Genomic DNA, 26,115 nt, shown 5'->3' on the forward strand with positions numbered 1-26,115 from the left:
GGTTTATGATAGCTGTTTATGCCTTTATGGCTAAATAATACTCCATCACATGTGTATAACCACATAGCCCCTAACTCCTGGTCAGCTGGTTTCACAGCTCAGTTTCTGAGTGCGAATGAAATTTCTTGGAGGAAAAAGGTGTCCAGTCTTTTGGTAAAGAGCCCCAAATATACACAGTTAACTTCCGAGTTACAGAGCAGATTCTGGAACAAGGACCCTAGAGGGAGGGGCCTGATATGACAGTGTTTTGAGTTTGCATAGCTTGGTACACATGTTCTAAGAACTTCCGCTTAACGGTTTCCTAGAAGCCAGATCAAAGCACCCCTTAGTCCCTGTGCTCTGAGGGTAAGCCTCATCGACACGATCTATTGCTGCTGCTTCTCCAGCTGGCTTCTGTAGAGACTGACAGAGGAGACAACTTTGCAGGTGAGGACCAGGAGAAACTGACACTTGGGGATGCCTCATCTTCTTTCGGCTTTCCACTGAAGGGGATGATTCAAAATATTCCTGATGGACACGATAGAAATTGTTAGAACTCATTGGTTATGGAAATTTTGTAAGGGAAGAAAGGAGGTCTTTTATTTAGTAAGATTTAGGGAACCGTCAAATACAGAGCAATCTGCTGGGATCTGTGGGAAATTCTTGACTGAGTGGAGGAAGGATTTATTATGAATTGATAAATAAATATGAAGAAACTGAAACCAGCTATTTGTAGATCTGTGTATTTGAGCCTGGAAAGAAGTGTGCTAATTCAGGTAATATTTATTTGAGACTGTGTGTGTGTGTGTGTGCACATATTTTATAGATTGCTTTTGAATTACTAATATCCAGATAAATGAATCTCATACATAAAATCACAAAGATACTAACACTTTGAAAATGTGAATTGATTACCCAAACCATAAAAGATATTCATTTTAAAACCCTTATCTATAATACAACTCTATTACTAAGGATTCCTAGTTAAAAATATCTACCACCATATCTATGAATGTAAGTAGAGGGTGACATGTCTCTGTTTTGTACAATCTTTTTCACAGAGACCTTTTTTTTACATGAGATGTGTTCTTTGGATAAATATCAAACACAGAAATGGTTTCATAAAGAGTCTCCAAATGCCATTTACAAGAGGACTTTGCCCATGGCCAGCAATGGCAGTTCACCAATGTGTTCCTGTTCCCTTTCTCCTATATTACTTGAGCAATATGTTTCTGTTTCAGGGTGTGGGTGTACACATGCAGAAAGCTGGTTCCAAATATACTCAGGAATACTTGATAGTATTCATGCAGTACTCTAATATCAAACTTCAATTTGCTTCTTATTTCATACACTTTCTGAAGTTCTGTCACCAGCACTGAAAAAGAGTACAAATTTAAACAAAGCAAAACAAAACGAATACGAACCTTTCCAAATCCACTGTGCCTCAGCACTTCTGGCTAGGATTTTTTCTGTGGTTAGGATGTATTGTATGAGAGAAGAATAAAGAAACAGAAAAAAAGGAAAGAGTGTTTTCTACATAGAGAGTACAAGGGTCAGTGAAAAAGACCTGCCATTGCCCATTGTAGTTGGTGAACAAACAGATAAAGGGTCACACAGAGAGTCTCGTTAGTCCACATATTTCCCAACATGTTAAAGCAACAGGATTAAAGACAGGGTGAGATCTTTGGTCATTCGAGCCAATAGAAGCAAACTTTTGCCAGCACTGTGTGTGTGTGTGTGTGTGTGTGTGTGTGTGTGTGTGTGTGTGTGTATTCTCTGCAACCGTGCAAAGAACCAGTGTTCTAAAGGGTCAAACTAAAGACGGGAAGTCTCTGAACACACTGACCAGAGATCTGGAAGTCAGAGCAAGCAGGGAAGAAGCCAGCTGATAAATTAGTTCATGGACACCAAAACCAGGTCAAGGGCCATTTATAATTGCCAGTAAAGTAGAAGGAACAGAGAAGGAAATGATTTAGGACAAATGTGGTTTTGTCTTGAAAGGCTAAGCTGTGAAAACCACACACCAAAGTCTAACAACTATTTAAGTCCAACAAGATGATTTTTCTTCATTGCTTCTATAAGACACCCAGTAGTTCCATGGAGTATGGTAACTAGTGTGCTTTTTAACAGCCTACTCTGCTTAATTGCTGTTTTGCAACCTTGGAAGTCCCTGCAGACTTTATACCAAGCATCTCCTTCTCGTGAAATCCTGCTGCTCAGGCAGAACACTTGACATGGTCATTGGTCACAGGCTTTGTTCCATCATTTCACTCAGTGTTACAATTCAACCATTTCATAATTTCTATTTGAAACATAGGTCATAATGCAGAAATACCATTTTATATTACTTAGTTAATACACAGTGTGAACATCAGACCCATAGGTCTCTTTTAAGATGGGGTAAGATTCAAGAAAATCTTGTAATTAGGGTAAAGGTAAGTGAATAGGTTACAAACTCTACTCTGCAATAGAACAAACAGTAATGATATTTTCAGTTAACAGAAAATATTTCATGCCAAAGGCTATTTCAAAATAGAAAGGAGCTGGCAAAGCTGTTTGTTGGATGAAGGTGCTTGCCACCAAGGTTGATTACCTGAATTGGAACTTGCCTGGTAAAAGAAGAGAACTGACTCCCATTTTGTCCTCTGGCTTCTCCATGTGTACATGGCATGCATTCCCCCCCCCCAAGTAAATTGATTAAAATGATGACATCTATAGCACTAGTAGTTGGAAATTTCTCACTATAATTTAGCCCTATGCAACTGTGCGCTGCTTAAGTGGTTCCTACATGGCTACTTCTTCCTGTCTGATGCTTGAGATGGAAGCACCCAGAGAAAGCACTTGGAAAAAGAGAAATGGACATGAAGAACGAGAGAATGTAAACAAGAACTCAAAGGGGATAGACAAATCTGTCCTTTCAGACTCTGGCTTCTTCAGTGGTATCCTTTTGCTTCCTTCTTAGTGAAGCTGAACACATACACAGGGAAGTCCCGATGATACAGATCTGAGAGGAGAGTGATGTAATTGTCAGCAATCTAGATCTACTGCGTTTTGGAACGAAATGAGCGAAAACAACCAACCCAATCACAAAACATACAAGAACAAACACAGAAATTGCTGTTCCCAATGTTGTCTCCAAATATTTGTTCTTGGGACTAGAGAGATGGCTTAGTTGTTGAAGAATGTGTTGAAGAAGCATGAGGTCCTCAGATCCTCAGCACCCATCTAAGAAGCCAGGCACAACATACATATATCATCTTAGTGCAGGAAAGGAAGATACAGGTGAATCACTGGGGGCTTATAATTGAATTGATGGAAATTCCTCATAGCCCTTGGTTCAAAAAAACTATGTTCCCAGAGCTGAAGAAATTTATCAGTACATAAAATACTTATAAGGCAAGAATGAAGACCAGACCAGAGTCCAGATCCCTAGAATTCACAGAACAGTTGAAATTCTAGCATGCCAATGGAAAAATGAGAGGCGGAGACAAGAGAAACCCTGGGAGCTCACAAGGCTAGTCTGGCAGATGCAACAGGAAGAAGCAAGAAACCTTGCCTCAAACAAGATTGCCTTCTGGTAGGCACAGGCACTTTTACTCACACACATATTCAAACACAGATATGATCATGAGCATGGACATAAATGCTATACCCACATGTGTGCTCATGTATATATATATATATATATATATATATATATATATATAGAGAGAGAGAGAGAGAGAGAGAGAGAGAGAGGTGGGGGAGAGAAGAAAAAGAAGGAAGGAAACGAAGGAAAGAAAGAAAGAAAGAGTGAAAGAAAGAAAGAGTGAAAGAAAGAAAGAGTGAAAGAAAGAAAGAGTGAAAGAAAGAATAAGATTGAGGAAAAATGCAGAAGATACTCAATGTCAATCTCTCTGATCTCCATACACACTGGCGCACACGTTCACACAATCTATTCTGTGGTCCACCCTAAGAAGGAAGGGACTTTAGAGACAGTTTTGTTAAACCTCAAAAAATTAATTCATTCTATAGGATTCCCCCCACCTCCTACCTCCAGAGGTTTCTGTTTCTATTCTTTCTGCTGTTCCTCAGGGCTCCACTCCTGTTTCCCTACCCCCAGTACCTGATCATGTTCCCCCTTTCCCCTCCTTGTCCCTTTTCCCACCCAGGTCCGTCCCTCCCTCCCCCTCCTGTGATTGCTTTCTTCTCTCTTCCAAGTGGGGGCATTGAGGCATCGTCACTTGGACCCTTCAGCTTGTTAACCTCCTTGAGTTCTGTGAATTGTATCCCCGGCCTGTACTTTTTTTTGTTTTATTTTTTTTTTTTTTTTTTTTTTTTTTGGCTAATAATCACTTATAAGTGAATACGGACCATGCATTTCCTTTTTTCTGAGTTAACTCACTCAGAATGATATTTTCTAGTTCCATCTATTTGCCTGCAAAATTCATGATGTCCTTGTTCTTAGTGGTTGAATAGCAATCCACTGTGTAAATGAACCTCATGTTCTGTATTCATTCTTCTGTTGTGGGACATCTGGGTTGTTTCCAGTTTCTGGCTATCACAAAAAGGCCACTATGAACATAGTGGAACACGTGCCCCTGTGGCATGGTGGGGCATCTTTTGCATCTATGCCCAAGAGTGGTATACATGAAGACATTTATTTCCAATTTTCTGAGGAACCTCTAGATTGATTTCCAGACTGACTGTACCAGTTTGCAATCCCACCAACAATGGAGGGGTGTTCTTCTTTCTCTACATTCTAGACAACTTGTGACAACATGTTACCTGAGGTTTTGTTCTTACCCATTCTAATTGGTAGTAGGTAGATTCTCAGGGTCATTTGATTTGCATTTCCCTCATCTCTAACGACTTTGAACATTTCTTTAAGTGCTTCTTGACCATTGAGATTCCTCTGTTGTGAATTCTCTGTTTAGTTCTGTACCCCATTTTTTGATTAGGCTTTTGTTTGTTTGTTTGTTTGTTTTTGTTGTTTTGTTTTTGTCGTTTTTTTCTTTGTTTTTGGAGGTTAGCTTCATGAGTTCTTTATATATTTTCGATACTAGTCCTCTAACCGATGTGGGATTAGTGAAGACATTTTCCCAATCTGTGGATTGCCGATCTGTCATATTAACTATGTCCTTTGCCTTACAGAAGCTTTTCAGTTTCATAAGGTCCCATTTACCAATTCTTGATCTTGCAGCCATTGGAGTTCTGTTTAGGAAATCCACCCCCCACTGCCCCTGTGCCAATGTACTAGAGACCTGGGAGGTGAAAGAAGATCAATACTCAGAGGGAGGTGAAATGTTCTACAGTGGGGAGAGGTAACTTGTAGAGTCCACCTCCAGTAGAAATATAGGACACCAAGTGGACGGATGGGATTGCCATCTCACAGTCAAAAACTCTGACTCAGAATTGTCCCTGTCTAAAAGAACTGCAGGGACAAAAATGGAAAAGAGACTGAGGGAAAGGGGGTCCATAACTGGCCCAGATTTAGATCCAGCTCAAGTGGAAGCTCCAAGGTCTGACCATAGGGTGTGCTTACAGACAGGAGCCTAGCATGGCTGCCCTCAGAGTGAGGCCTAAGGAGCAGCTGAAAGAGTCAGATGCAGATACTCATACCCAGCAAATGGAAAGAAGCTGTGGACCCCTCTGGTTGAATTAGAGAAAGGCTAGAAGAAGTTTAGGAGGGGGTGACCCCATAGGAAGACCAGCAGTCTCAACTAACCTAGATCTCTGAGATCTCTCAGACACTGAACCACCAACAAGGCAGCATACGCTAGCTGATATGAGACCCCAACACATATACAGCAGAGGACTGCCTGGTTTGGCCTTAATGAGAGAAGACTTATCTAACCCTTGAGAGACTTTAGGCCCCAGGGAGTGGGGAGGTCTGGTGGGATGGGGTGGGAGGAGGAACATCTTCTTGGAGAGGGAATGGGAGAGATGGGATGAGGAACTGTCAGAGGGTGGACCAGGAGGGGGATAATGACTGGACTTATTAAAAGTTTAACAACAACAACAACAACAACAACAGCAACAACAACAACAACAAAATTAGTTCATGCCCAAAACAGTTGGTGCTCATCCATGATTCATTATGTGAAAGAATGAATGCATAAACATATAGACATTGAATTCTCATGCCGATGACAAAGTAAACTTTTAATGAGGCTGTAGCATTTTTTATCAAAGGAAGATATAATTTAAAGCTTAGGTAAGAAGAAGAGAATTTTTATGTACACGATTATTGCACAGCCGGAGGAAGTAACAGAGGCATCTCAGACCCTAGGATCTGCAAACATCTGAGAGGCAGGGAAGAGGTTTGTTCTCTTAAGCAGTTATTCTCTTGTTTTCTTCAAAGCAAGCCTATGGAGAGTCCTCATGGCAAAGAGGAGGCCTTGGGCTGAGAGTGTTGACTCAGACTGAGAGTAGGCCAAAGTTCAGTCAGGTGATGAGGGGAACATTAACTGAAGCCGGGTCAAGTTGGTTAACACAAACTTTGTTCTTACAGATTCATGGGGACAACAGTTCAGCTATTAACAGAAATCAGCAGAGCCATAGAGAACTTTGTGCAGGGTCATGGGAAGCACAGCCACATCCATCATGGATCCGAGAACATGTCCCCCTGAGCTCTGCCTATTGGAGTGGAAGCTGTTAGGGAAAAGGGGTGTTGTGTGTTCAGCAGGGGAAGTAGAAACTTTGTCCTTTTTGGTTAATAATTAGTTTCTGTTTGGATAATGAGTTTAGCTCATCATTTCTGAAGCAAAGAATGAGGTTTTTGGATGGTCTGTATTTATCCCTGTCCTAGGTGAACATGGAGGGCCTATGGAGACCCACTTGACTCATGGAACGATGGTCCTTGTATTGTGCTGTTTACCAAATACAGATTGGGTTACAAGGATTTCCCTGTTTTGTTTGCCCGCTTGCTCGCTCGCTTGCTTTATTTTTGACAGAGATAGATAAGAAGTTACTTTATAACATACAGATGATGTGACTTAAAGAGAACAGAAACACAAACATGGGCAATTATTAATTTGATTATAAGACAAAGGTGTCCTTATTAGCAAAGATGGCACCTTGCACACCATCTCCCCATCTCTTAGATCTGTCTCCTTTAAATTTCAGCATAACTTGCAGGTAGAGGGAGACTCTATGATCATTTCATGATTAATCTGTGTGACTTTTATTTGATTCCTCTCCTCAGAGGTTTAAGGCCATGGACTTAAAAGATTTAACCCACTTTATTTTTTGTATATTGTATTAACTTTTTGGTTTTTTACTTATTTATTTTACAATCTGCTCATAGCTCCCCTCCTGGTCACCCAATCCTACAATCTATCTCCCATTCCCCTCTCCTCTTCTCCTCTGAGCAGGTAGGGTCCTCCAAGGTATCTCTCCACCGTGGCAATCAAGTCTACAAGGCTAGGCAAACCCTCTCTCACTGAGCCAGACAAGGCAGCCCCCCACTAGGACATTTCCCACAGACAGGCAACAGCTTTTGAGATGGCCCCCACTCGTTGTTCAGGACCCACATGAAGACCAAGCTGCACATCCTTACACATGTGTGGGGAGGCCTAGGTCCAGGCTGTGTATGTTCTTTGGTTTGTGGTTCAGTCTGTGAGAGCCCCAAGGGTCCAGGATAGTTGACTATATTGGTCTTCCAGGAGGAGCAGCAGAGTCAACTAACGTGGACCCTTGTGAGGATTTAAAAAACCACATTTTCTGCTGAGTCACAGTGCTTAGGTACAATTCAGCGTAGCCAATCCCTTGAAAATTTGAAATATATGTTGGCCTTAACTGTTTGACCTACCTTGGTAGCGAGCCCTGTGTGTTTTACTGTGACGAGCTGAGGCTTTAGACTACTTTACTAATGATTCTTGATTATCAATGCATAGACGTGTGCTTACTATTTTGGAGAAATGACAATAAGATTCTTGCATTATAAAGTTATTACATTATTATTAAAGTTATTGTGCATTCACTTTGGACAAAAGACAAGCACTTACGTATGAAGTCAAATATGCACAATATAGCTCTAGATATGAAAGATGATCTCATGAATGTGTACATTTACTAGCATAACTATTTTACTAATGACTTCCTATAAATCATAACAGACTAAGGGTCCATAGGAAGATTAAAGGATAAAGAAGCTCTGATTCATGCATACACGAATACTATCCACTGGTAAATGTACTGCTGAAATATAAAAAACAAATTGCATTTTATGATTTAAAAACTGTCAAAATATGTTCTAATACACCTTATATTGAAAAACACAACACGATGTTAATATAGATTTAATATATGAATATATATTGTATAATTCACATATTATTGAAGGAGAATTTTAGAGACAGAAAACTACTGATGATTTCTTGGGCTAGAGAGTCAGATAAAGGAATTGATGTGAATGAAATGAACATTTTGATAGTGTGGAAATGGTCTGCAGTATTATTAGGATGCCGATTATATAAATGTAGACAATTACCAAAATTATTAAAATGATTTGCTAAAAATTGGTAAGTTCTATCATATGTAAGTTATTGCTAATCCTTCTATGTAGAAAAGGAATGTATCAAGGTTAAAGAATATCTATCATCTATCTATCTATCATCTATCTAAAATCTGTGAATCATCTACCTATTTACCATCCGTCCATCTACCCACTGATCTATTTACTTATTTATATGTAAATTTTTAATACCATCAACTGTTAGTGGTTCACTATAGCATCATTATAATCCATATGGAAGAGCTCAAAGAAAGCACTTTTTGTTTTTCATTATTGTTAATATCAAGAAAAAATGTGATTCACTTAGGCAATAAGTTAGGCAGAAGATTGCAAGCACGCATATAGAGCTGAGTACATAATGACCTCATTTACGATGAGCGTGTGACACAGATAACCTGGGAGCATCTTAATCCTTTTAAATTTGCTTCAAATATCCGTGTATTTGTGTAGAAGAGTCACACAATGGAATAAGTAGTGCATGTATCTGAGAGGTAGAGTACTTGCTTAGCATGCATAAAGACCTAGGTTCAATCTTCAATATTAATACACACACGCGCGCACACGCACATGCACACACACACACACACACACAGAAGCAGAAGTTGCCCATATATGCTTTGAGCATAGATTTGTTAACTTCCTAAACCCTTTATTGCTAGAATTGTAGATGGTACAAAAATGAAAATAGAGACTTCAGAAATATTTTTTAAGTTTGAAAAATTATGTCCATGATCATGTCATACAGAAGCACCTCTCATTTTTCCATGTAGTGAGAAGTTTAGTAGAAAAGGCACAAATGAAACAGCAGGAAAATAGCTCATTATGAACTAGAACTGCCCATTATGTCTTCATGTCTTCCAGTTATTCTCATTCTTTGATTTTCTTTTTCAAGTCTTAGAAACTTGCTTATATGAGGGCTATGTTTACATAATTTCTTCTCCCCCTCATTCTTCTCATGCCCCCAGGCCCCACACTAACTCTTTCTCAAATTCATGCTCTCTTGCTCTTTATTATCATTAAGTATATACACAGGCTTGACCATATATATGGAAATTTATAAACATAACCTTCTGCATTTGTTTAATGTTGTTCGAATTTGTTTAGGGCTGACCTCTTGGGATTGGGTAACCTATCGAGGGGACTCATTACTGGAGATGACTGATTCCTCCTTTCTTATCAGCCATTGATCATCTGTAGAGCTTCATCTAGGGAGATTCCTTGTGAGAATTCCTCCAGTCCCACGAGCATGCCAGTTGACATTGTCATCGTTTTTAGGTCTTGTTTTAGTAACCATATTGTTGAGATTTCCTAGGTATAACTTCCCTTTCATGTATTGTTTTAGTTGGTGTTGTGTTGCTGTGAAAAGACACCATGACCATGGCAACTCCTATAAAGGAAAACATTTAATTGGGGCTTGCATACAGTTTCAGAAATTTAGCCTACTGTCATCATGGCAGGGAACATGACAGGATGATGTTCATGATCACTTTAGACAAAGGTACCTGTACCTTCTTCCACACAGTGAGAAGTTTAGTAGAGGAGGCACCCACAAAACAGTAGGAATCTACCCCAAATTATGAAATAGACCTGCTAACAATGTCAGACAAGGTGCTGGAGAAGTAGCTGAGAGTTCTACAACCAGGTCCACAGGCAGCAGGGACAGTAAGGGTAAGTCACTAGGCTTGGCTTAGGGTTCTGTAACCTCAAAGCCCACCAATTAAGGCTACACCTCCTAATCCTTCTAAGTAGTTCCACTCTCTAATGAATACGTATTCAAAACTATGAGCCATTCTTATTACTATCACCACATACATAGACAACACTATTCACAGTAGATATCTTTAACATTTCTTAATTCTTTTAGGATAAGGTAGCTATCAAGATGCTCCATTTGCGAAGTTCACAGATGCTGCAGATGTTGGAGAGCTCCTTAAGGAAATACCTTCCTGAGTCCTTAAAGGTGAATGCGGAGTGTTCTCAGGGAAATGGACTATTACGTGTCTAAGAAAAAGATGGGAAGGAAAAGAAGACTTACTGAATTGTGTTCTGGGTCAGGTATTGACTTTGTGGTCTAAAATTTAGTCGATGTCATCCCAAGGCAAGGGATGCAAGCTATACACATTTAACTAAAGAGAAAATAAAGCTCTGTTGTGACAAAGCAGGACCACGTCATAGTGAATGGCAGTGTGGTGATTTGACCTAGATGATCTTTGCTGACTCAAGGACATTCCCCTGTGCTCGCACAGGAATTGTTTTATATAACACTGGATGTTTCTCAGAGTTGCAAGTTGACAAAAGCAAGTGCATTGATGTTTAATATTTTCCTAACTGATCACATGTCTGACAAGAGATTAACCACATGATTCTTTCTCAAAACTAATAATAAATCAATCCCTATTTGGCCAATTCTCAAAGAATTACATATAATTTTGGTTAAGCAAAAAATTATGTTTTAGGAATGAATCAATAACTTTGTATAAGATAGATTTCCCCATAACTATTTAAATATATTACAAATGGACTAGAATATTACTAGGGATAAGGAATATCTTTGTATTACAGTGAACAGGTTAATTTATTCAGAGGACACATAACCAGCTAGAAATTACACTCATAGAAATGAAGACTCAGAGATGGCTCAGCGGTTAGGAGCACTGGCTGCTCTTCTAAAGGCCCTGAGTTCAATTCCCCGGCAACCACATGGTGGCTCACAACCATCTGTAATGGGATTTGATGCCCTCTTCTGGTTTCATCATTTATATAAATAAAATAAATAAGAAAAAAGTTTAAAAAAAGTGAAGATCCAATGAAAATTAAAGCTCACTGTCTGAAAGGATAATAAAACCTCAAGTAAAAAGAATACTTTCCTTTCATCATTTTAAATGTGATTCAAAGGATATAAACTATTGAAGATTCTGAAACATTAGGAGCTCACTGATCCCCCAAACACTTCCCACACATTCAACACACACACACATCCCCCCCACACACACACACACACCAGAAATTTAAAATTATTCAAATCATATTAAATGCGTTCTTTGGGGTCTATGGAGATGGCTCAGTGAGTGAGCGTGTTTTCTTTATGTGTGTAAGAAAGGGCGTAAGGAATCCCTAGCACTCAACTAAAAGGTCACCCATGGCCATGTACACCTATACCACCACTGCTCTGTGGTGAAGAGACAGGAGGATGACAGAGACTACTAATTGCTAGCCTAGCTTCAGATTCAGTGAGAGACCCTGTCTCAAGGGGTCAAAGTAAAGGAGAGTCACAGTGCAGCACACTCAATATCCTCTTCTAGCTCTCTCACCTCTGCAGACATATCACACACACACACCTTCATACACACATGTGCATAAATGCACTCAAGGAATTAAAGCTAAAATTGAAAATTATACATGTAAATTGTATGCAAATGATTACAATGGTAATAAGTAAACTATGCGTAAAATAAAAAGGGAATTTAGCCTAGGGTAATTGAGTCACAATGGAGGTACAATAGCAACTGAAGCATTGATTAGTGGGAAATACATAGCCTTAACTTGGTTTGTTCCTACCCCAGAAACTAGAAAAAAATATAGAACAAATAAACTCACTTGCAAGTAGAGAAAAGTCAATCGTAAAAGGAAAAACATGCATTCAAACAGAAAGAAATGAATCTGAGTGATAAAAAACTTAAGGAAATAAAGTTATAACCATACTGATCTAGATTAGAGAAGATAAACATCTCCTAATTGAAGAACATGAAGCACCACTAAAAATCCAATGAACATCATAAACATAACAGGAATGTTGGGTAATTGACAATGTATTCATAGATTTCAGATACTCGTTTGTTATGTGAAAAGCACAAATTAACAAAGTTTGTTAAACAAGAACATACAATCTCATATGTACATGAAATATGTATATGTATATGAAAACATATGTATACATGTACATATGTATATGAAAACATTGTGACAAAGGAAGTGCTTTCTCTAGATGATTTTACTGGATATTTATATAGCATACATAAGAAATAAATAATACCAACCACACACAACATAGGTCAGCGTGTAACTGAGGGTGTGTAACAGAGAGTGCTCCCAAATTCATTTTATGAAGTCAGAGTTACCCTAATAACAAAAACAAAATTGTATATCAATAGAAAACTATAGATCTAAACTCATCATTAACATAATACAAACATTCTCAAAAATACTATCAAGATATTAAGACATTTAAATTTGATTTGATTAAATTTGATTCATGCTTAATCAATACAATCACCATGCCCATACGCTACTGAATAAAAATCATATAATCACTTTTTGCTTGTTTTCTGAGACAGAATTTCACAGTGTAGCCCAGACTGCCTACAACTTACAAGTAATTTACAATGGCCTCAAACTCATGGCAATTCTCTGCTTCAGACTCGAAAATGCTGCAATTAGAGGTATAAACCTCCACAACTAGTGAGACACAATATCACCAAGTAATCCAAGCTGGCCTTTAACTCACCATCATTTCACATCATTCCTCTGAGTGCCTAGATTACAGGTGTACAACACCACACCTAGCTTGATCTTTATTAATAGGTAAGGAAAAACTGTGACAAAATATACTATCTTGATGAATATGAAACTCAGCAAACTAGGAAGAAAGAGAATTTGTTGAACTTGACAAAAAGCATGTAGGCATGATGTACAGCTCCTTTACAGCAAAGAAATGGAATATTTTTGCTTTAGATGGATAACTAAGTGATATTATCCATTTTCATTAATCTTATTTAATGAAGCATTGGTGACCTAACCATCATATAAGACAAGAAAAATAAAGTAATACCTATTGGTGGAGGGAAGGAGTAAAAAATAGTGTGATCTCAAAGGTCATGACCATCTAAAGGGTCTACAAAACAGTTTTCTGGACATAAATTTAACAATGTTAAAAGATTCAAGATCAATATACAAGTAATATAACTCAATTTTATTTGTATATACTAGCAATTAATGAATAATTAGAGTTCAAATTTTAAAATAAGTACCATTTACAATAGCATAAAACAAAACAAACAAAAAACCAAAAATTCCTATCAAACATCAACCTGCCAAAGCATTAGATAGGGACTCCTAGGAGTTACTTTACATTTTCTTTTGTTAACTACTGCCATACCTAGATTCTTCTAGACAATAGGAAAAAGATATGTCTAAAACAACTATTACACTGAGTATGAGGATGAGAAATATGAATATCATAGTTTTCTATTTACTTTCGCAGCCTTTCTGACAACCTGCATAGATGTCATTTATAGACTAAGTCACGTGAGTTTTCTGCAATCCCAAGTCATTGCTCCTTCTGATTAGACAGGAAAGGCACCTATCAAAATGACAGAGTACATGATCTAGGTTTAAATTCTTTGACCAAAAAATTCTTTGGGCCATATCCAGAAGCTCAATAAAGTCAGAAGTTAGTGTGTTTGCATGCAAAATTAGTAGAGAATTAAACATTTTTGTAGTCCTTTTAAATCAATATTATTAAAGTCTCAAGTAGTAGAAAGATACAGGTATTATAGCTAGAAACAGTCTCTTTTCTAAACAGTGATTATTGAATAGTTTAACACACATCAACTGAAATTCATCCTAAATATTAAATATTAGGCAATTAAGGAAACATGTAAATTTCTGTTTATTGACATGAAAACATATCTTTATATATCATACATGAAATTCATACATATTAGGAAAGTCTCTTGTTTATAAATTTATATGTGCATATACTTAAATAGCATAAAATAGAAAATTATAGGAAAACTCAATGATATAAGACTGAATTATTACTAATTTAATTTATCTGCATACTTAACTATATAATAGTCTCATAATTTTGTTTGAAAATTCTATCTACTTTGAAATAGTAAAATATTACTTTAAGACTGAACTAGAACTAGGTATTATATGACTTATACCTACTAATTTCATAGAAATCAACATTATTCTGGTATCAAAAGCAAGGCTTTTACTGTTCCATTGTAATGAGCTGACATTCAGTTGTTGAAATATTTAGGTTTATGGGACTGTCTTCCACATGAACCAGGGAAACCCATTCAAGCTCAAGGCTCTGGTGGACAAGTGGCCTGATTTTAATACAGTGGTTGTCCGTCCTCAGGAGCAGGTAAGTTATATCATGGAATGAATGTGACTCTAAGTTTACAATTGCTCTATGTTTAACATGAACCTGGAAATGTGCAGGCTATAAGGAAACAAAGATGACCCCTGATAATGCCAGGGTCCCTCTTCTAGATGAAAACAAGATTAGCACATGAACTCTAAATTGAAAAACCACAAAGAGAGATAAGAGATGAAGAAAAGAACATGAGATTAAAAACAAAAAAGAAGAAATAAATTACAAAATGTGAGTAATAAGTTCCTTTCTTATCCTCAAATGTAAATGGATTAAATGGGACCTCACAAAGATCTGGAACCCTATAGGTGTCTGACCTAGGTCCCCTGCATATATGTTATGGCTGAATAGTTAGGTGTTCTTGTGAGATCCTGGTGGTGAGAAGCAGGGTGGGGGAAGGGTCTTGGCTGTCTCTGACTCTTTTGCCTACTTCTGCAACCCTTTTCCTCCTACTAGTTTCCCTTGTCCAACCTTGATGTGATGGTATATGCCTGGTCTTATTGTAGATTGTTGTGCAGTGTTTGGCTGATGTCTTTGGGAAGCTCGATCTTTTATGAGGTGAGGCAGAAGAGAAGGGTTGATCTAGGGGAAAGGATGGGGAGAACCTGAAGGAAGCAGAGAGAAGGGAGGTAAGGGAGATTACAGATATACAATTTATATATCTGAGATATATATTATATATATGAGAGAGGAATTCAAAAATCATTTTTAATAAAAAATTCTCAATCTAAAGATGAAGAGTAGATTTTAAAAATCAATAATACATTGCCCAGGTATAGGGTGCATACACGAGACTACATTCACTTTCAGAAAAAACACATTGGTATATGGACAGAAATAAAAAAGTAGTTTATGAATACTAGAAACATATAAAGAAATATTAACAAAGTAAGAACAACAGATATCAATTCAATAAGTGTAAAAGGCATCAATACCTCACCTTCAACAAGAAGTAGATAGGTCAACAAGGCACAAAACAACTATGAACATTGTTTTTGTATTAAATTTTAGACAAAGCAGTCCTAAAACACGCCAAACTTTCCTTCCCACCACAGCAGGGCACACATTTCCTCTAGTACTCGTGAAAACACTCTCCATAATACTCCACACACTAAATTAAAATCATATTAAGAATAATTTCAGACTATGCTGTTCTGAAAATAGATATTAAAGAACCAGTTGTAAGGGGAAGTTCCTGACAATTTTATATGGGAAAGAATGAACACAAATAAATAGTTAATATTACATTCTACCAAACACTAAAAAAAGAACACGTTAGATCCCAATTGGTTGGGGAAAAGAAATAACAAGTATCCAAAAAGAAATAGATCAGAGAATACAAAATTCACTGAAATAATGTTGTTTAAAAAAGTTTGCTTTCTGAAAATATAAACAAAATTTGTAAATTTTTGACCTGTTTGAGGAGAAAAGAGAGAAGACACAAGCGAAAGTGAAGGTACTACAGCTGACATCATAAATGAACGGAGACACGAGGAACTCGATCTTGTGAATATGCCTGTCCCTGGGTGATCCAAAGGATGTAAACTGTTTGGAAAGATACATCCTCCAAAGACTGAGTGGAAAGCAAATAGAAAGCTGAAGAGACCAATACCAAATAGAAACTGAAGGCAATAAAAACCTCCAAACCTCTTTCCAAAGAGGAGGTAGAAGGTGATCCCCCCAAACAGCATCTTCCAGACAAAACAGGGCTGATATTCATATGAACTCACAGAGACTATGACAGCATACACAAGACGTGCACCAGTTTAAGCGAGACAAAACCCCACCATGGAAAGCAGACAAAGGTCCCAACCCTTATTAATGATCTATCTGCAATTGATACTTCTTGGGAAAGGGAAAAACCTATTTTCTTTAATGGCATGTTATATTAACCACACTCCAGGATAGGGCGCTGGTACTTGCGCAACACAAAACAGACTCCATGGGTATTTTATGTTTTGTTTTGTTTTGCATGCATTTTGGGTTTGTTTTGGTCATTGTTTTCTCTTTTTGTTGTTCATTTGTTTGTTTTGATCTTCATCCTTTTCATGTGGCTTTTTATGAGAGAGAGAGAGACAGAGAGAGACACAGAGATGAGAGAGAGCAGAGAGACAGAGAGAGACAGAGAGAGAGGAGAGAGAGACAGAGACAGAGATGAGAGAGAGGAGAGAGACAGAGAGAGGGCTGAGAGAGACAGAGAGAGAGAGACGAGAGAGACAGAGAGAGAAGAGAGACAAAGAGACAGAGAGAGAGAGAGAGAGAGAGACAGAGAGGAGGAGAGAGAGAGAGAGAGAGAGAGAGACAGAGAGAGAGACAGAGATGAGAGAGAGAGAGAGAGAGAGAGAGAGAGAGAGAGAGGGAATAAAGTTGGATGAGTGAGGACATGAAGAAGAATCTGGGAGGAGAAAGAATATATTGTATGTAAAATATATTTAATACAATACATAGTATTGTATGAATATTGTAAGACTATATACAAAATATATACAATATATAAAAATATATTGTATGTACAAATTTTAAAAATATAGAAAACATAAAATAAAAAGCCTAAGCAAGCCACAGCATAACAGCAAGTGGTTTATTGCTAAGTACTACAAACGTTCAAGAAGGATCAGCACTAGTACAGTGTGGTCTGGAAATCATTGTATATTCCAGCCTGTCCCTAAATTATTGTTCCTTCAGTATCTGCTTCACAAGTCTGGAATTACAGACATGCCCGACCATGCACCACGCCTAGTTTACTATTGTTTATTACAAAATATAGAACGAGGTGAATTCTTGTGTATTTTATGAAATCACTCTCACTTTTGTAGTTATAAAAGACAAGAAAATTGCCAGTCATTTTTCTATGAATATTAATGCAATATTTGATAAAATATTAACTATCTTGTGAGGTTGGCATAATCTATGCAAATGAGCAGATGTGGTCCGTCACAGTATGACACGGCCATTTATTTTTGTCAAAAAATAAATTTTTGACAAAATTTATTACTCTTTTTGGCAAAACTTCTTGAGTCCACTTATAAGAGGAAAGTACCTCGACCAAATGAAGATCTGTCATTTGTCCTAGTAATCCCTCTCCTGGGCATAGATGGTCTTGAAATAGCACCACAAGTATCTATACTGCTACATGTACTGTAGTATTTCTAATACATAAAATGCAGAAATAATAACCTCGGAACCCACAGATAGATGAATGGGCACAGATATCAATATACAGAACTGATTATTATTCCTTAGCATAAAAATGATAGCTTACTGTTTTCTAAAATATAGATTAACTAGGAAGATGTCAGTGAATTGGGCAGTCACAGGAAATAATACTCTCACTTAATGTGAAATAAAAATATCAGATGTATAGAAAGCAAAACGGTGATTGAACTATGTAACTGATGGTGGTGAACGAGGAGATACATGCATAAGGCATCAAAGAGACTCAAAGATCTACTGTGCAACATGAAATTTTACTGTATTTTCTGCTAAATTAGTTAAGTTCTTGCTACTATTTCCAATGAAAGAATAATAATTATGCGAGACAATAGGTCTGCTAATTGACTTCAGTATAATAGTAAATATTTATTATTATTGTGATTATTATGTGTGTATTTTCATAATATCGCATATTCCTTATACATATACAATAGCAGTTATTATTTTAAAAATCCTACCCACATCCTGAACAATGCAGAAGAGGATGCTTGACGCCAACCATCTGACTGATCACAGGGACCCCAATGGAGGAGTTAGGGGAAGGAGCTGAAGAGGCCTTATCTGGCATCAAAGGGAGGGGAGGCCCTCAGTCCTGTGAAGGCTTGATGTCCCAGTGTAGAGGAATGCTAGGGCAGTGAGACAGGAGTGGGTGGGTGGGGGAGCACCCTCATAGAAGCAGGGTAAGAGGGGGATGGGATAGGGGATTGGCAGAGAGAAACCTGGAAATTTACATTTGAAATGTAAATTAAGAAAATATCCAGCTAAAAAACTTACCATAAACAGCATAAAATATAAAGTAAATTTAAATTTACTCAAAATATAAAAATGGAGTAATATTTATTTTTTAAATGTCAGTTGTAGTATTGCCTAGCTGCAAGGGCATTGCTATGCAATATTTTCTGGCCAGTCTGACCAAGTTGAATATTTGTCCTTCAGTCCCTTCCTTTAGCTTCAAAAAAATTCCAGCTGTCATTTATAAACTTTGAGAAGAGATTTGTGAAGAAATTGTGTTATGATTTTTCCAGAAATAACCATTTTTTTAAAAGGATGGTACTTTGTGCTTTACAGTTTAAAGATATCAGGTGTTATTTTTGTATGGCATATATATATGTATATATATATACATATATTTTATCATCTTGTCAATTTCAATATTGTCATCTTGAACATATATGTATGGTCTGGAGAGAAGGCTCAAGGGGTAAAATATTTTCTGTGCCAGTTTGAGGAGTTTGGGTTCAGATCCTTAGAAGCTCCATAAAGCTCCTCACAGCAGTGCATGTACATAATCCCCTCATGCTTACAGGGCAGTAGAACTTGAGACATGGGAATTTCTAGAGTTTTACAAGCAGCTAGACTTGCAGTGGCATCAGCAAACAAACTTCCCTCTCTCAATTTGGAGGGTGAGACTGGCCCTCTCACCTGGTCAAAGATGCCCTCTGACCTCCATCCACACCTCACGTTCTTGGACAAATATGCCGTACACACAGATGGAAATAAAGCACACAATTGTTTTGAGGCTCTTCGGAACAAGAAGACTCATTCTTACAAGGCCTTCGACCTTCTCACTTCTTTTTCCTGAGTATTACTAACTTAGGAAAGAATGTTTCATAAGCCATCCTTAATTGATTTAAAGTCACAATGATACCTATACATAACACATAATAAAGTTTAATAAAAACCATTCCTGTAAATTAAGGAGTGGTGCTGGCATGTGAAGACAACATCACTGTTCATGTTCCATTCATGAGTTTGAAATTTCCAGCAGGGTTGGGAAAGCAGTTCTGCCCTGGCTGAAGCTAATGGCTGCTGAGGGAAGGGAAGGTCCATATTCTTGTAGGTGATCCTGCATCCATATGCATCTGGACAGCATTAATTGGATTCAATGGTCATTTAAAAATATATGTAAAGTTGGAGAAGAGGAGGTGTTTGGAGGATTTAGAATGACATAGTGGGTGAACATGACTAAATGCATTATACATATGCAAATACATATACATATACCTGAAGTTTTAATTATTAAAAATAATAGGTCAAAGAGTGTAATAAAATTTTAAAATATTGAAATTACATGATACAGTCATATTATTTATTCCACATTGCCCAACCAAATAGGACATGGCAGATGACCTTGATCACCACACCAACACTTACCAGATCTATTCTAAAGATCCTAAGCAGTGTTTGGCATTCCTCGGCACACCAGATGTCATCAACTGGGAACAGCATCTGCAGATCCAAAGTAAGGGGACCGGAATGTGTGCTTGCTGCTGTGACCCTCTGTGTGCACATCTCTAGGATCACTCTCTGTCCTAGCACCTCGCTCTGTTACCTCTTTTAATTTCTTGAACTTCCAAATCCCAATCTAATGACCATTCCTTAGACTGTCTTCCATCACCTCTACAGTGGAATCAATTTCAAATATTGAAGACTATAGCATTATTAGAAGAAACAGCAAACTAGGTAGTTTTTGGTTAACTGATATTTCGAAGATGTATTCAGGAGCTCTGAGGACAACTAGATAGGAGACAAGGTATGGCCTCTGACACATTTCCATCACAAGAATAGCAATTTATTGTGACTTGCCAGGTCCCCAAGGTTTATATCAAATGTGGTTACAAACATGCCCTCTGAAGTTAAAGCCACAGGGGACTTCCTGGTTCTGCCTCCAAGTTGTGACTCTTGAGCAAATGGCCTTTCCACTACTCAGTATCTTCATATGTAAAAAAATTTCTGATACTAAAAGATCCTAAAATGTAGAATAAATGACAGGATTGCATGAGGCATAAGATCAATGCCTGGGCATATAACATACTCAAACAAGGTTGGATATTACTTGAATATGCTCCTTCTGTTGAGGGAGACATAGTGGCAATTTTTTAGTATTGTGCCATACCTGAGAATAAACATGTCCAGGGAATAACTTTAGGAACAGACACATAGGAGGTACAATCAAGGCAAAGTTTTCTGATTAAATCTTATATACATCTTTGGACCACTTCTTCGATCTACATGGACAGTTACTTACTGCCTGTTTCACTCCCTTCTAGGTTCACAATCCAGCCTAAACGAAGCAATAACGGACTTTGCAGCTGGTAAGAAGGTCAAGGTCAAGAGAACACAGTGTATTCTCTACATGATGCCTGAGACAGCAAAGAAACTCGTTCCTTTCCTGTTGGAGGATACAGAGAACTTAGATCGTAACCCTGGCAGACCCCGGGCTATGTGAGTTGGATGGAAGATGCTTTATTCCACCTACATCTCTCATAAAAGTAGCTCCAAACTTCTTTTCCTACACAGTCCTTTTCCAACATGATTGTTAAAAAAAATTTAACAGACAGTGTGCTCTGTCTCTGCAAATGCCACCGTTCTTTAATTGTTTTCAGGTTTTAACCAGTCTTTGTTTTCATAATTTCTTCTGTTTGTGCATATGTGTTTGTTGGTGTGTTTGTAAGTATGTATACACACATGTGGAGGTGAAGGGACAACTTCACGTATTGTTTTCTTGAGCACCATACAGATTGTGGTTTTGTTTCTTTGCTTTTTTGAGACAGAGATTCACATATTTTGGATAGACTGTCTGGCCACTCAGGTCCAGAAATACAACTGTCACCAGAGCTATGTATGATTGCAGACTTGTACTTCTATACCCAATTTAAAAAAAAAAACATGGAGTGTGGGGATCAGAGTGAGGACCCCATGTTCTATGTGCAGCAAGCACGTTTTTGACTGAACTATTCCCTAATCCTGTCATTAATTAACTCAGTACATTTTGATGAAATTCAAACTTACTCTGGTCCCCATAAGACATAGACTCATCCCTTGTTGGACATCTATCCCCCTCGCACCAGAAGCTCTGTCCTTCTGCAACCTGATCCCCATGTGTTCACACATGCCTCTGGAAGAGGGCGTTTGCTTTATGCTTGTTTGAAATGTCCTCCCTTCCAATATTCGCACATTTCCTCTCCCCTTTTGTGGCCATTGTTTCGTCATAGTCTCATTTTATTTCCCTTATGACTTCTTTTCAGAGGACTCCATCAAAAGATACAATTATTATGAGACTTTTCATTTCCTTTATTGTACTTTCAATAGCTAGAAACAGCTTTTTTTAAAAAAATATATATACCTACCAATGTGCTGCTAGAATTCACAAGATTCAGAATTCCTTACAGGCAAGAGTTTCAAGTAAGTAAGATGACCTGAGTTCAATGCTTGGGACCCACATAGTAGAAGGAGAGAACCTACTCTCACAAGTTGTCATCTGACCTCTACACATGTGTCCCTGACAATACATAAACAAATGTAAGTTTTTTTTTTTAAAGAACGAGGATCCTTTTAGTATTGTTCAGGGAGAGAGTCTCAATATAATAACTCAATATAATAATTTCCCTCCTTTCCTCTTGTGCCTTGTTTGCTCCTTTTCACATCTATGGATTCTTTTTCTTCAACCGTTACTATTACACAATATACAATGTACTCAGTCTCTTTAATGTTACTTGTATGTATGTGATTTCAGAGCTGACCAACTGCTATAAAGAGGTTTATTTCTAGGGAAGACTCTTCTGCTCTGAGTGTTCGTTAGTTGACTGTAGTTTGTTTGTTTGTTTGTTTGATTTCTGAGACAGGGTTTCTCTGTATACTGGTTCTGGCTATACCTGGAACTCAATTTGTAGACAAGGCCAGCCTCAAATTCACAGAAATCCCCCTGCCTCTGCCTCTCAAATTCTGGGATTAAAAGAAACCATGCCTGGCTACATGTAGTTCTTTAAAGGTATAGCCCCATGAGCTTTTTCGCTTTTCATGCTAGCATGTCAATTGATGTGGTTCTTAATAAACATGCCTTTAATCAATCTACTTCACAGAGAAAATGATTTCCAATTAAGAACATTTGGGCAAAGTCTGTATTTTCCCTGTGGATTTCTAGGATAGCACAGAGCAGCAGCGAAATCTAATGATGGGAACTTGACATACAGATGCTCAATTCCACAGGCCCTGTGGTTCAGAGAGCCTGGAGTGAATTTCCTCACACTGTGAAAGGCATTGCAGCCCAGAGAGCACCTTCTCACCCAGAGTAGCACTGGGTCTGTTTCTCGGGGGATACTCAGGAAATCTCTAACTTTATTTTATGATTCACAACAGAAAGTAGGTTCTTACAGTGGAGTGGCTTGCTTGCCATGAGGATGATGAAAGATGTTACTGTGACCAGAGTCTGGACCTTCTGGTTATGCATCCTGAGTAGGGTATTTACCTCACTGCAGGAGTCCTCTCGCTTTGATATACCTAGAAGGAGCTGTCTGTGTACCACATTGTTGGCCATTATATTCAATAAGGCAAAGGATTCTCAGAAACCAATATTGAAGATTTCATGCTGTGAGGTTTAGGGAGAAGGCTTAATCTGTTAAAGTATGCAGTTCTGAAAATTTGAGTTAAAACTCCCTAAAATATGCATGAAATGCCAGACGTGATAGTGGGCTGGTTTTTCCAGTGCTGCTGTGGTGGAGTAAAAACTATCACCCAAGATCACTGGACAGCTAATGAATTGATGAACTCCAGATTTAGTAAGTGAGGCTGAGCAAGACTGAAAAGAGCTCACAACATCTACACAAACACACACACACACACACACACAGACACACACACACACACACACACACACACACACACACACACACAGACACAGACAGATACATGCACACACACAGATCTACACACACACATACACACACAGATCTACACACACACAGAGATCTACACACACACACACACACAGAGAGAGAGAGAGAGAGAGAGAGAGAGAGATGATTTCATGATACTAAAGTCTTTTTTTGCTTATTGCTTTTGAGTACTTATTTTTTATTCATCCATGTTTTCTATCCTTATGATGTCATCTACTATATTTTCTGTGGAGGGTAAGTGGGTCAGAACAATGTTGAGAATAGCATAGAGTTTTTATAAAGATTTAATTGCTTTTGTGGTACTGTCCTGGGTACAAAACCTTTTATAATATTAATTTCTGTCTTCTGACAAAAATGACTATTAGCCATGCCTTTTAAAGAGGATAACACGGAGGCAGAAAAACATTAAGTTAGGTTATCTGCCTACTCTTACAAGGCCAGCCAGCCAGTGCTGAGCTGACGCAGACCATTACTGGTGCTCTCATGCCTCACAATAGCCTTTTGTGGGGAGGGACAAGTATTTCACACTGTATATAATACTTAGGGTTGCTCTTTTTCTTCTTTTTCCCTCAGTGATCAAGAAATGTTTAAACTCTCAACACTGGATGTTACCCATGCTGCCTTGGTGGATAAATTCTGGCAGTTTGGTGGCAGTGAGAGGAGCCAACGATTCATCGAGCGCTGCATCCAGATCTTTCCTAGCTCATGTCTTCTGGGACCTGAAGGGACTCCTGTGTCCTGGGCTCTGATGGACCAAACTGGAGAAATTCGAATGGCGGGCACAGTGCCTGATTACCGGGCACAAGGCCTTATCTCTCACATCATTTATGCTCAGACTCTGGTTATGGATAAACGTGGCTACCCTGTGTATAATCACACAGAAAAAGCCAACAAAGTCATACAGAAAATGAGTCATACTCTGAACCATGTTCCCATGCCCTGTGACTGGAATCAGTGGAATTGTGCACCTCTGTGATTCTGGTGCTCAACACAAGGCTGTGTTGGGTAGGCCATAATAAATCTGGAGGAGAGGAAAGTGGTCATAAAGAAAATACATATTGTAATGAACAATAAAGGAATGGCCATTGCTTGAGCTCTGGGGAAGCGGTGTGAATAGTTAACACTATACCATGTTACCTTTTATATCCAGCAGACCTGTAATGGCCAAACCTCTCCACTGAGCCACCATTGTTGTTCAGTTTTCTACATTCTGGATATCAGTGACACATGTATTCAGCTGCACATTACTATCCCCATGTGGATTATTGCCCATAATCAGTTTTGTTGGGATGTGGTGCTGATGGGGGACTAGTATATGTTTTTCTCCAGCACTCCTTTGTTTAGGACCTAGGATACTTCTCATCAACAGGTACTTTGAAATGATTGCTTCACTGGAAGCCCTTTTATCTCTGTTTAATAACCACGCAAAAAATGCATGGATAAATATATGGCAGTAGTTGGATGATACCTGGAAAACTAATTTTTAAGAAAATTTATTGTGCATGCTAAGTGTATACATGAGGCTTTGGAATTATGGGTAGATAGTGAAACAAATTCACAGATCCATCACCTCAGATAATTACCATATTTTGATTTGACATTGAGAAAAACTTTAGTATTAATCGCATACAGTTCAACGTTATTATGATTTTCATGTTATAAGCAGATCTCTAGATTTCCTTATTAACACATCTAATGTTTTGTAATTCTGTGTCACACATATACTCTCACCTCATCCTTAACCTTGGTGACTACAATTTTGTTGTTTTAAATATTCAGCTGAAATTGTGTGTTAGTTTTTTCTGTGCAGCTTGTCTCATAGGGCTTTTCTTAGATAGCTGTCTCATCCCCCACATTCATTCACTTTATGGAAAATGGTAGGAACTAGTTATTGTAAAAGATATTATTACCCTGTGATATGTAATTTTCTTTTTAAAAAGTATACACAAAGTTGTGCAAAATTTATATGCAAATACATAAAAATTTATATGCAACTTTACATAAAGGTCTTGAGCATCATAAATTTTTTTCACAGTAAGTTACACAACTTTGTTGACTACTGATAAATAACAGCTCTAATCAAAATTATAAACAAATACACAAATAATGGGTACTATAAAAGAATGAACATGATACAATTTTGTGAAAATGTGAACACACAAATTATGTAAGATTTGTCTGTTAGGGGATTTTAAGTAGTTGGTTTAGTGAATAGTAATTCACTGAAGAGATGATGCATTTAGTTAACTTTGAGGTATTTACACCGTAACGCCTTACAGACAAGAAAACTTCTGTATATATTAAAGGAAAATTGTTAAATATATTCAGTATTATAGAATACAGATTTTTCTGAATAGCAAAAAAAAAAAAGACATAGAAGAGAGTGGTCAGTACTATAATTACTATTAACAAACTGTAGTTCATTGCATTTATGTATGGATTTTGATCTTAATATTTACCAGGTTCTTTTGTTGGATATTTTGTATTTACATTTCCAATGTTATTCCCTTTCCTGGTTTCCCAGACAAAAGTCCCTTATCCCATCCCCCTCCCCTTCTTCTATAAGTGTTCCCCTCCCCAACCACTCC

The 26,115-nt window shown here is 37.8% G+C and overlaps 1 protein-coding gene across 1 annotated transcript; it reads left to right on the forward strand.

Moving 5' to 3' along the window:
• Positions 1–283: 283 nt before the first annotated feature.
• Positions 284–25,526, forward strand: LOC116893682 (glycine N-acyltransferase-like protein). The gene is made up of 6 exons (XM_032895399.1): positions 284–426; positions 10,341–10,436; positions 14,523–14,630; positions 19,968–20,094; positions 20,903–21,077; positions 24,101–25,526. The coding sequence occupies exons 2-6, from the start codon at positions 10,359–10,361 to the stop codon at positions 24,501–24,503; spliced, it is 891 nt and encodes a 296-aa protein (XP_032751290.1). The 5' UTR covers positions 284–426; positions 10,341–10,358; the 3' UTR covers positions 24,504–25,526.
• Positions 25,527–26,115: the final 589 nt, after the last annotated feature.

The sequence above is a fragment of the Rattus rattus genome, chromosome 2 (assembly GCF_011064425.1).
Source record: "Rattus rattus isolate New Zealand chromosome 2, Rrattus_CSIRO_v1, whole genome shotgun sequence".
Classification (NCBI taxonomy): Eukaryota; Metazoa; Chordata; class Mammalia; order Rodentia; family Muridae; genus Rattus; species Rattus rattus.

Coding starts and splice junctions, on each gene's coding strand:
- LOC116893682 (XM_032895399.1), top strand. CDS start 10,359: ATGCTCCATTTGCGAAGTTCACAGATGCTGCAGATGTTGGAGAGCTCC. Junction 14,631..19,967: donor TTGTCCGTCCTCAGGAGCAG/GTAAGTTATATC, acceptor CCAACCAAATAG/GACATGGCAGATGACCTTGA. Junction 20,095..20,902: donor ACAGCATCTGCAGATCCAAA/GTAAGGGGACCG, acceptor ACTCCCTTCTAG/GTTCACAATCCAGCCTAAAC.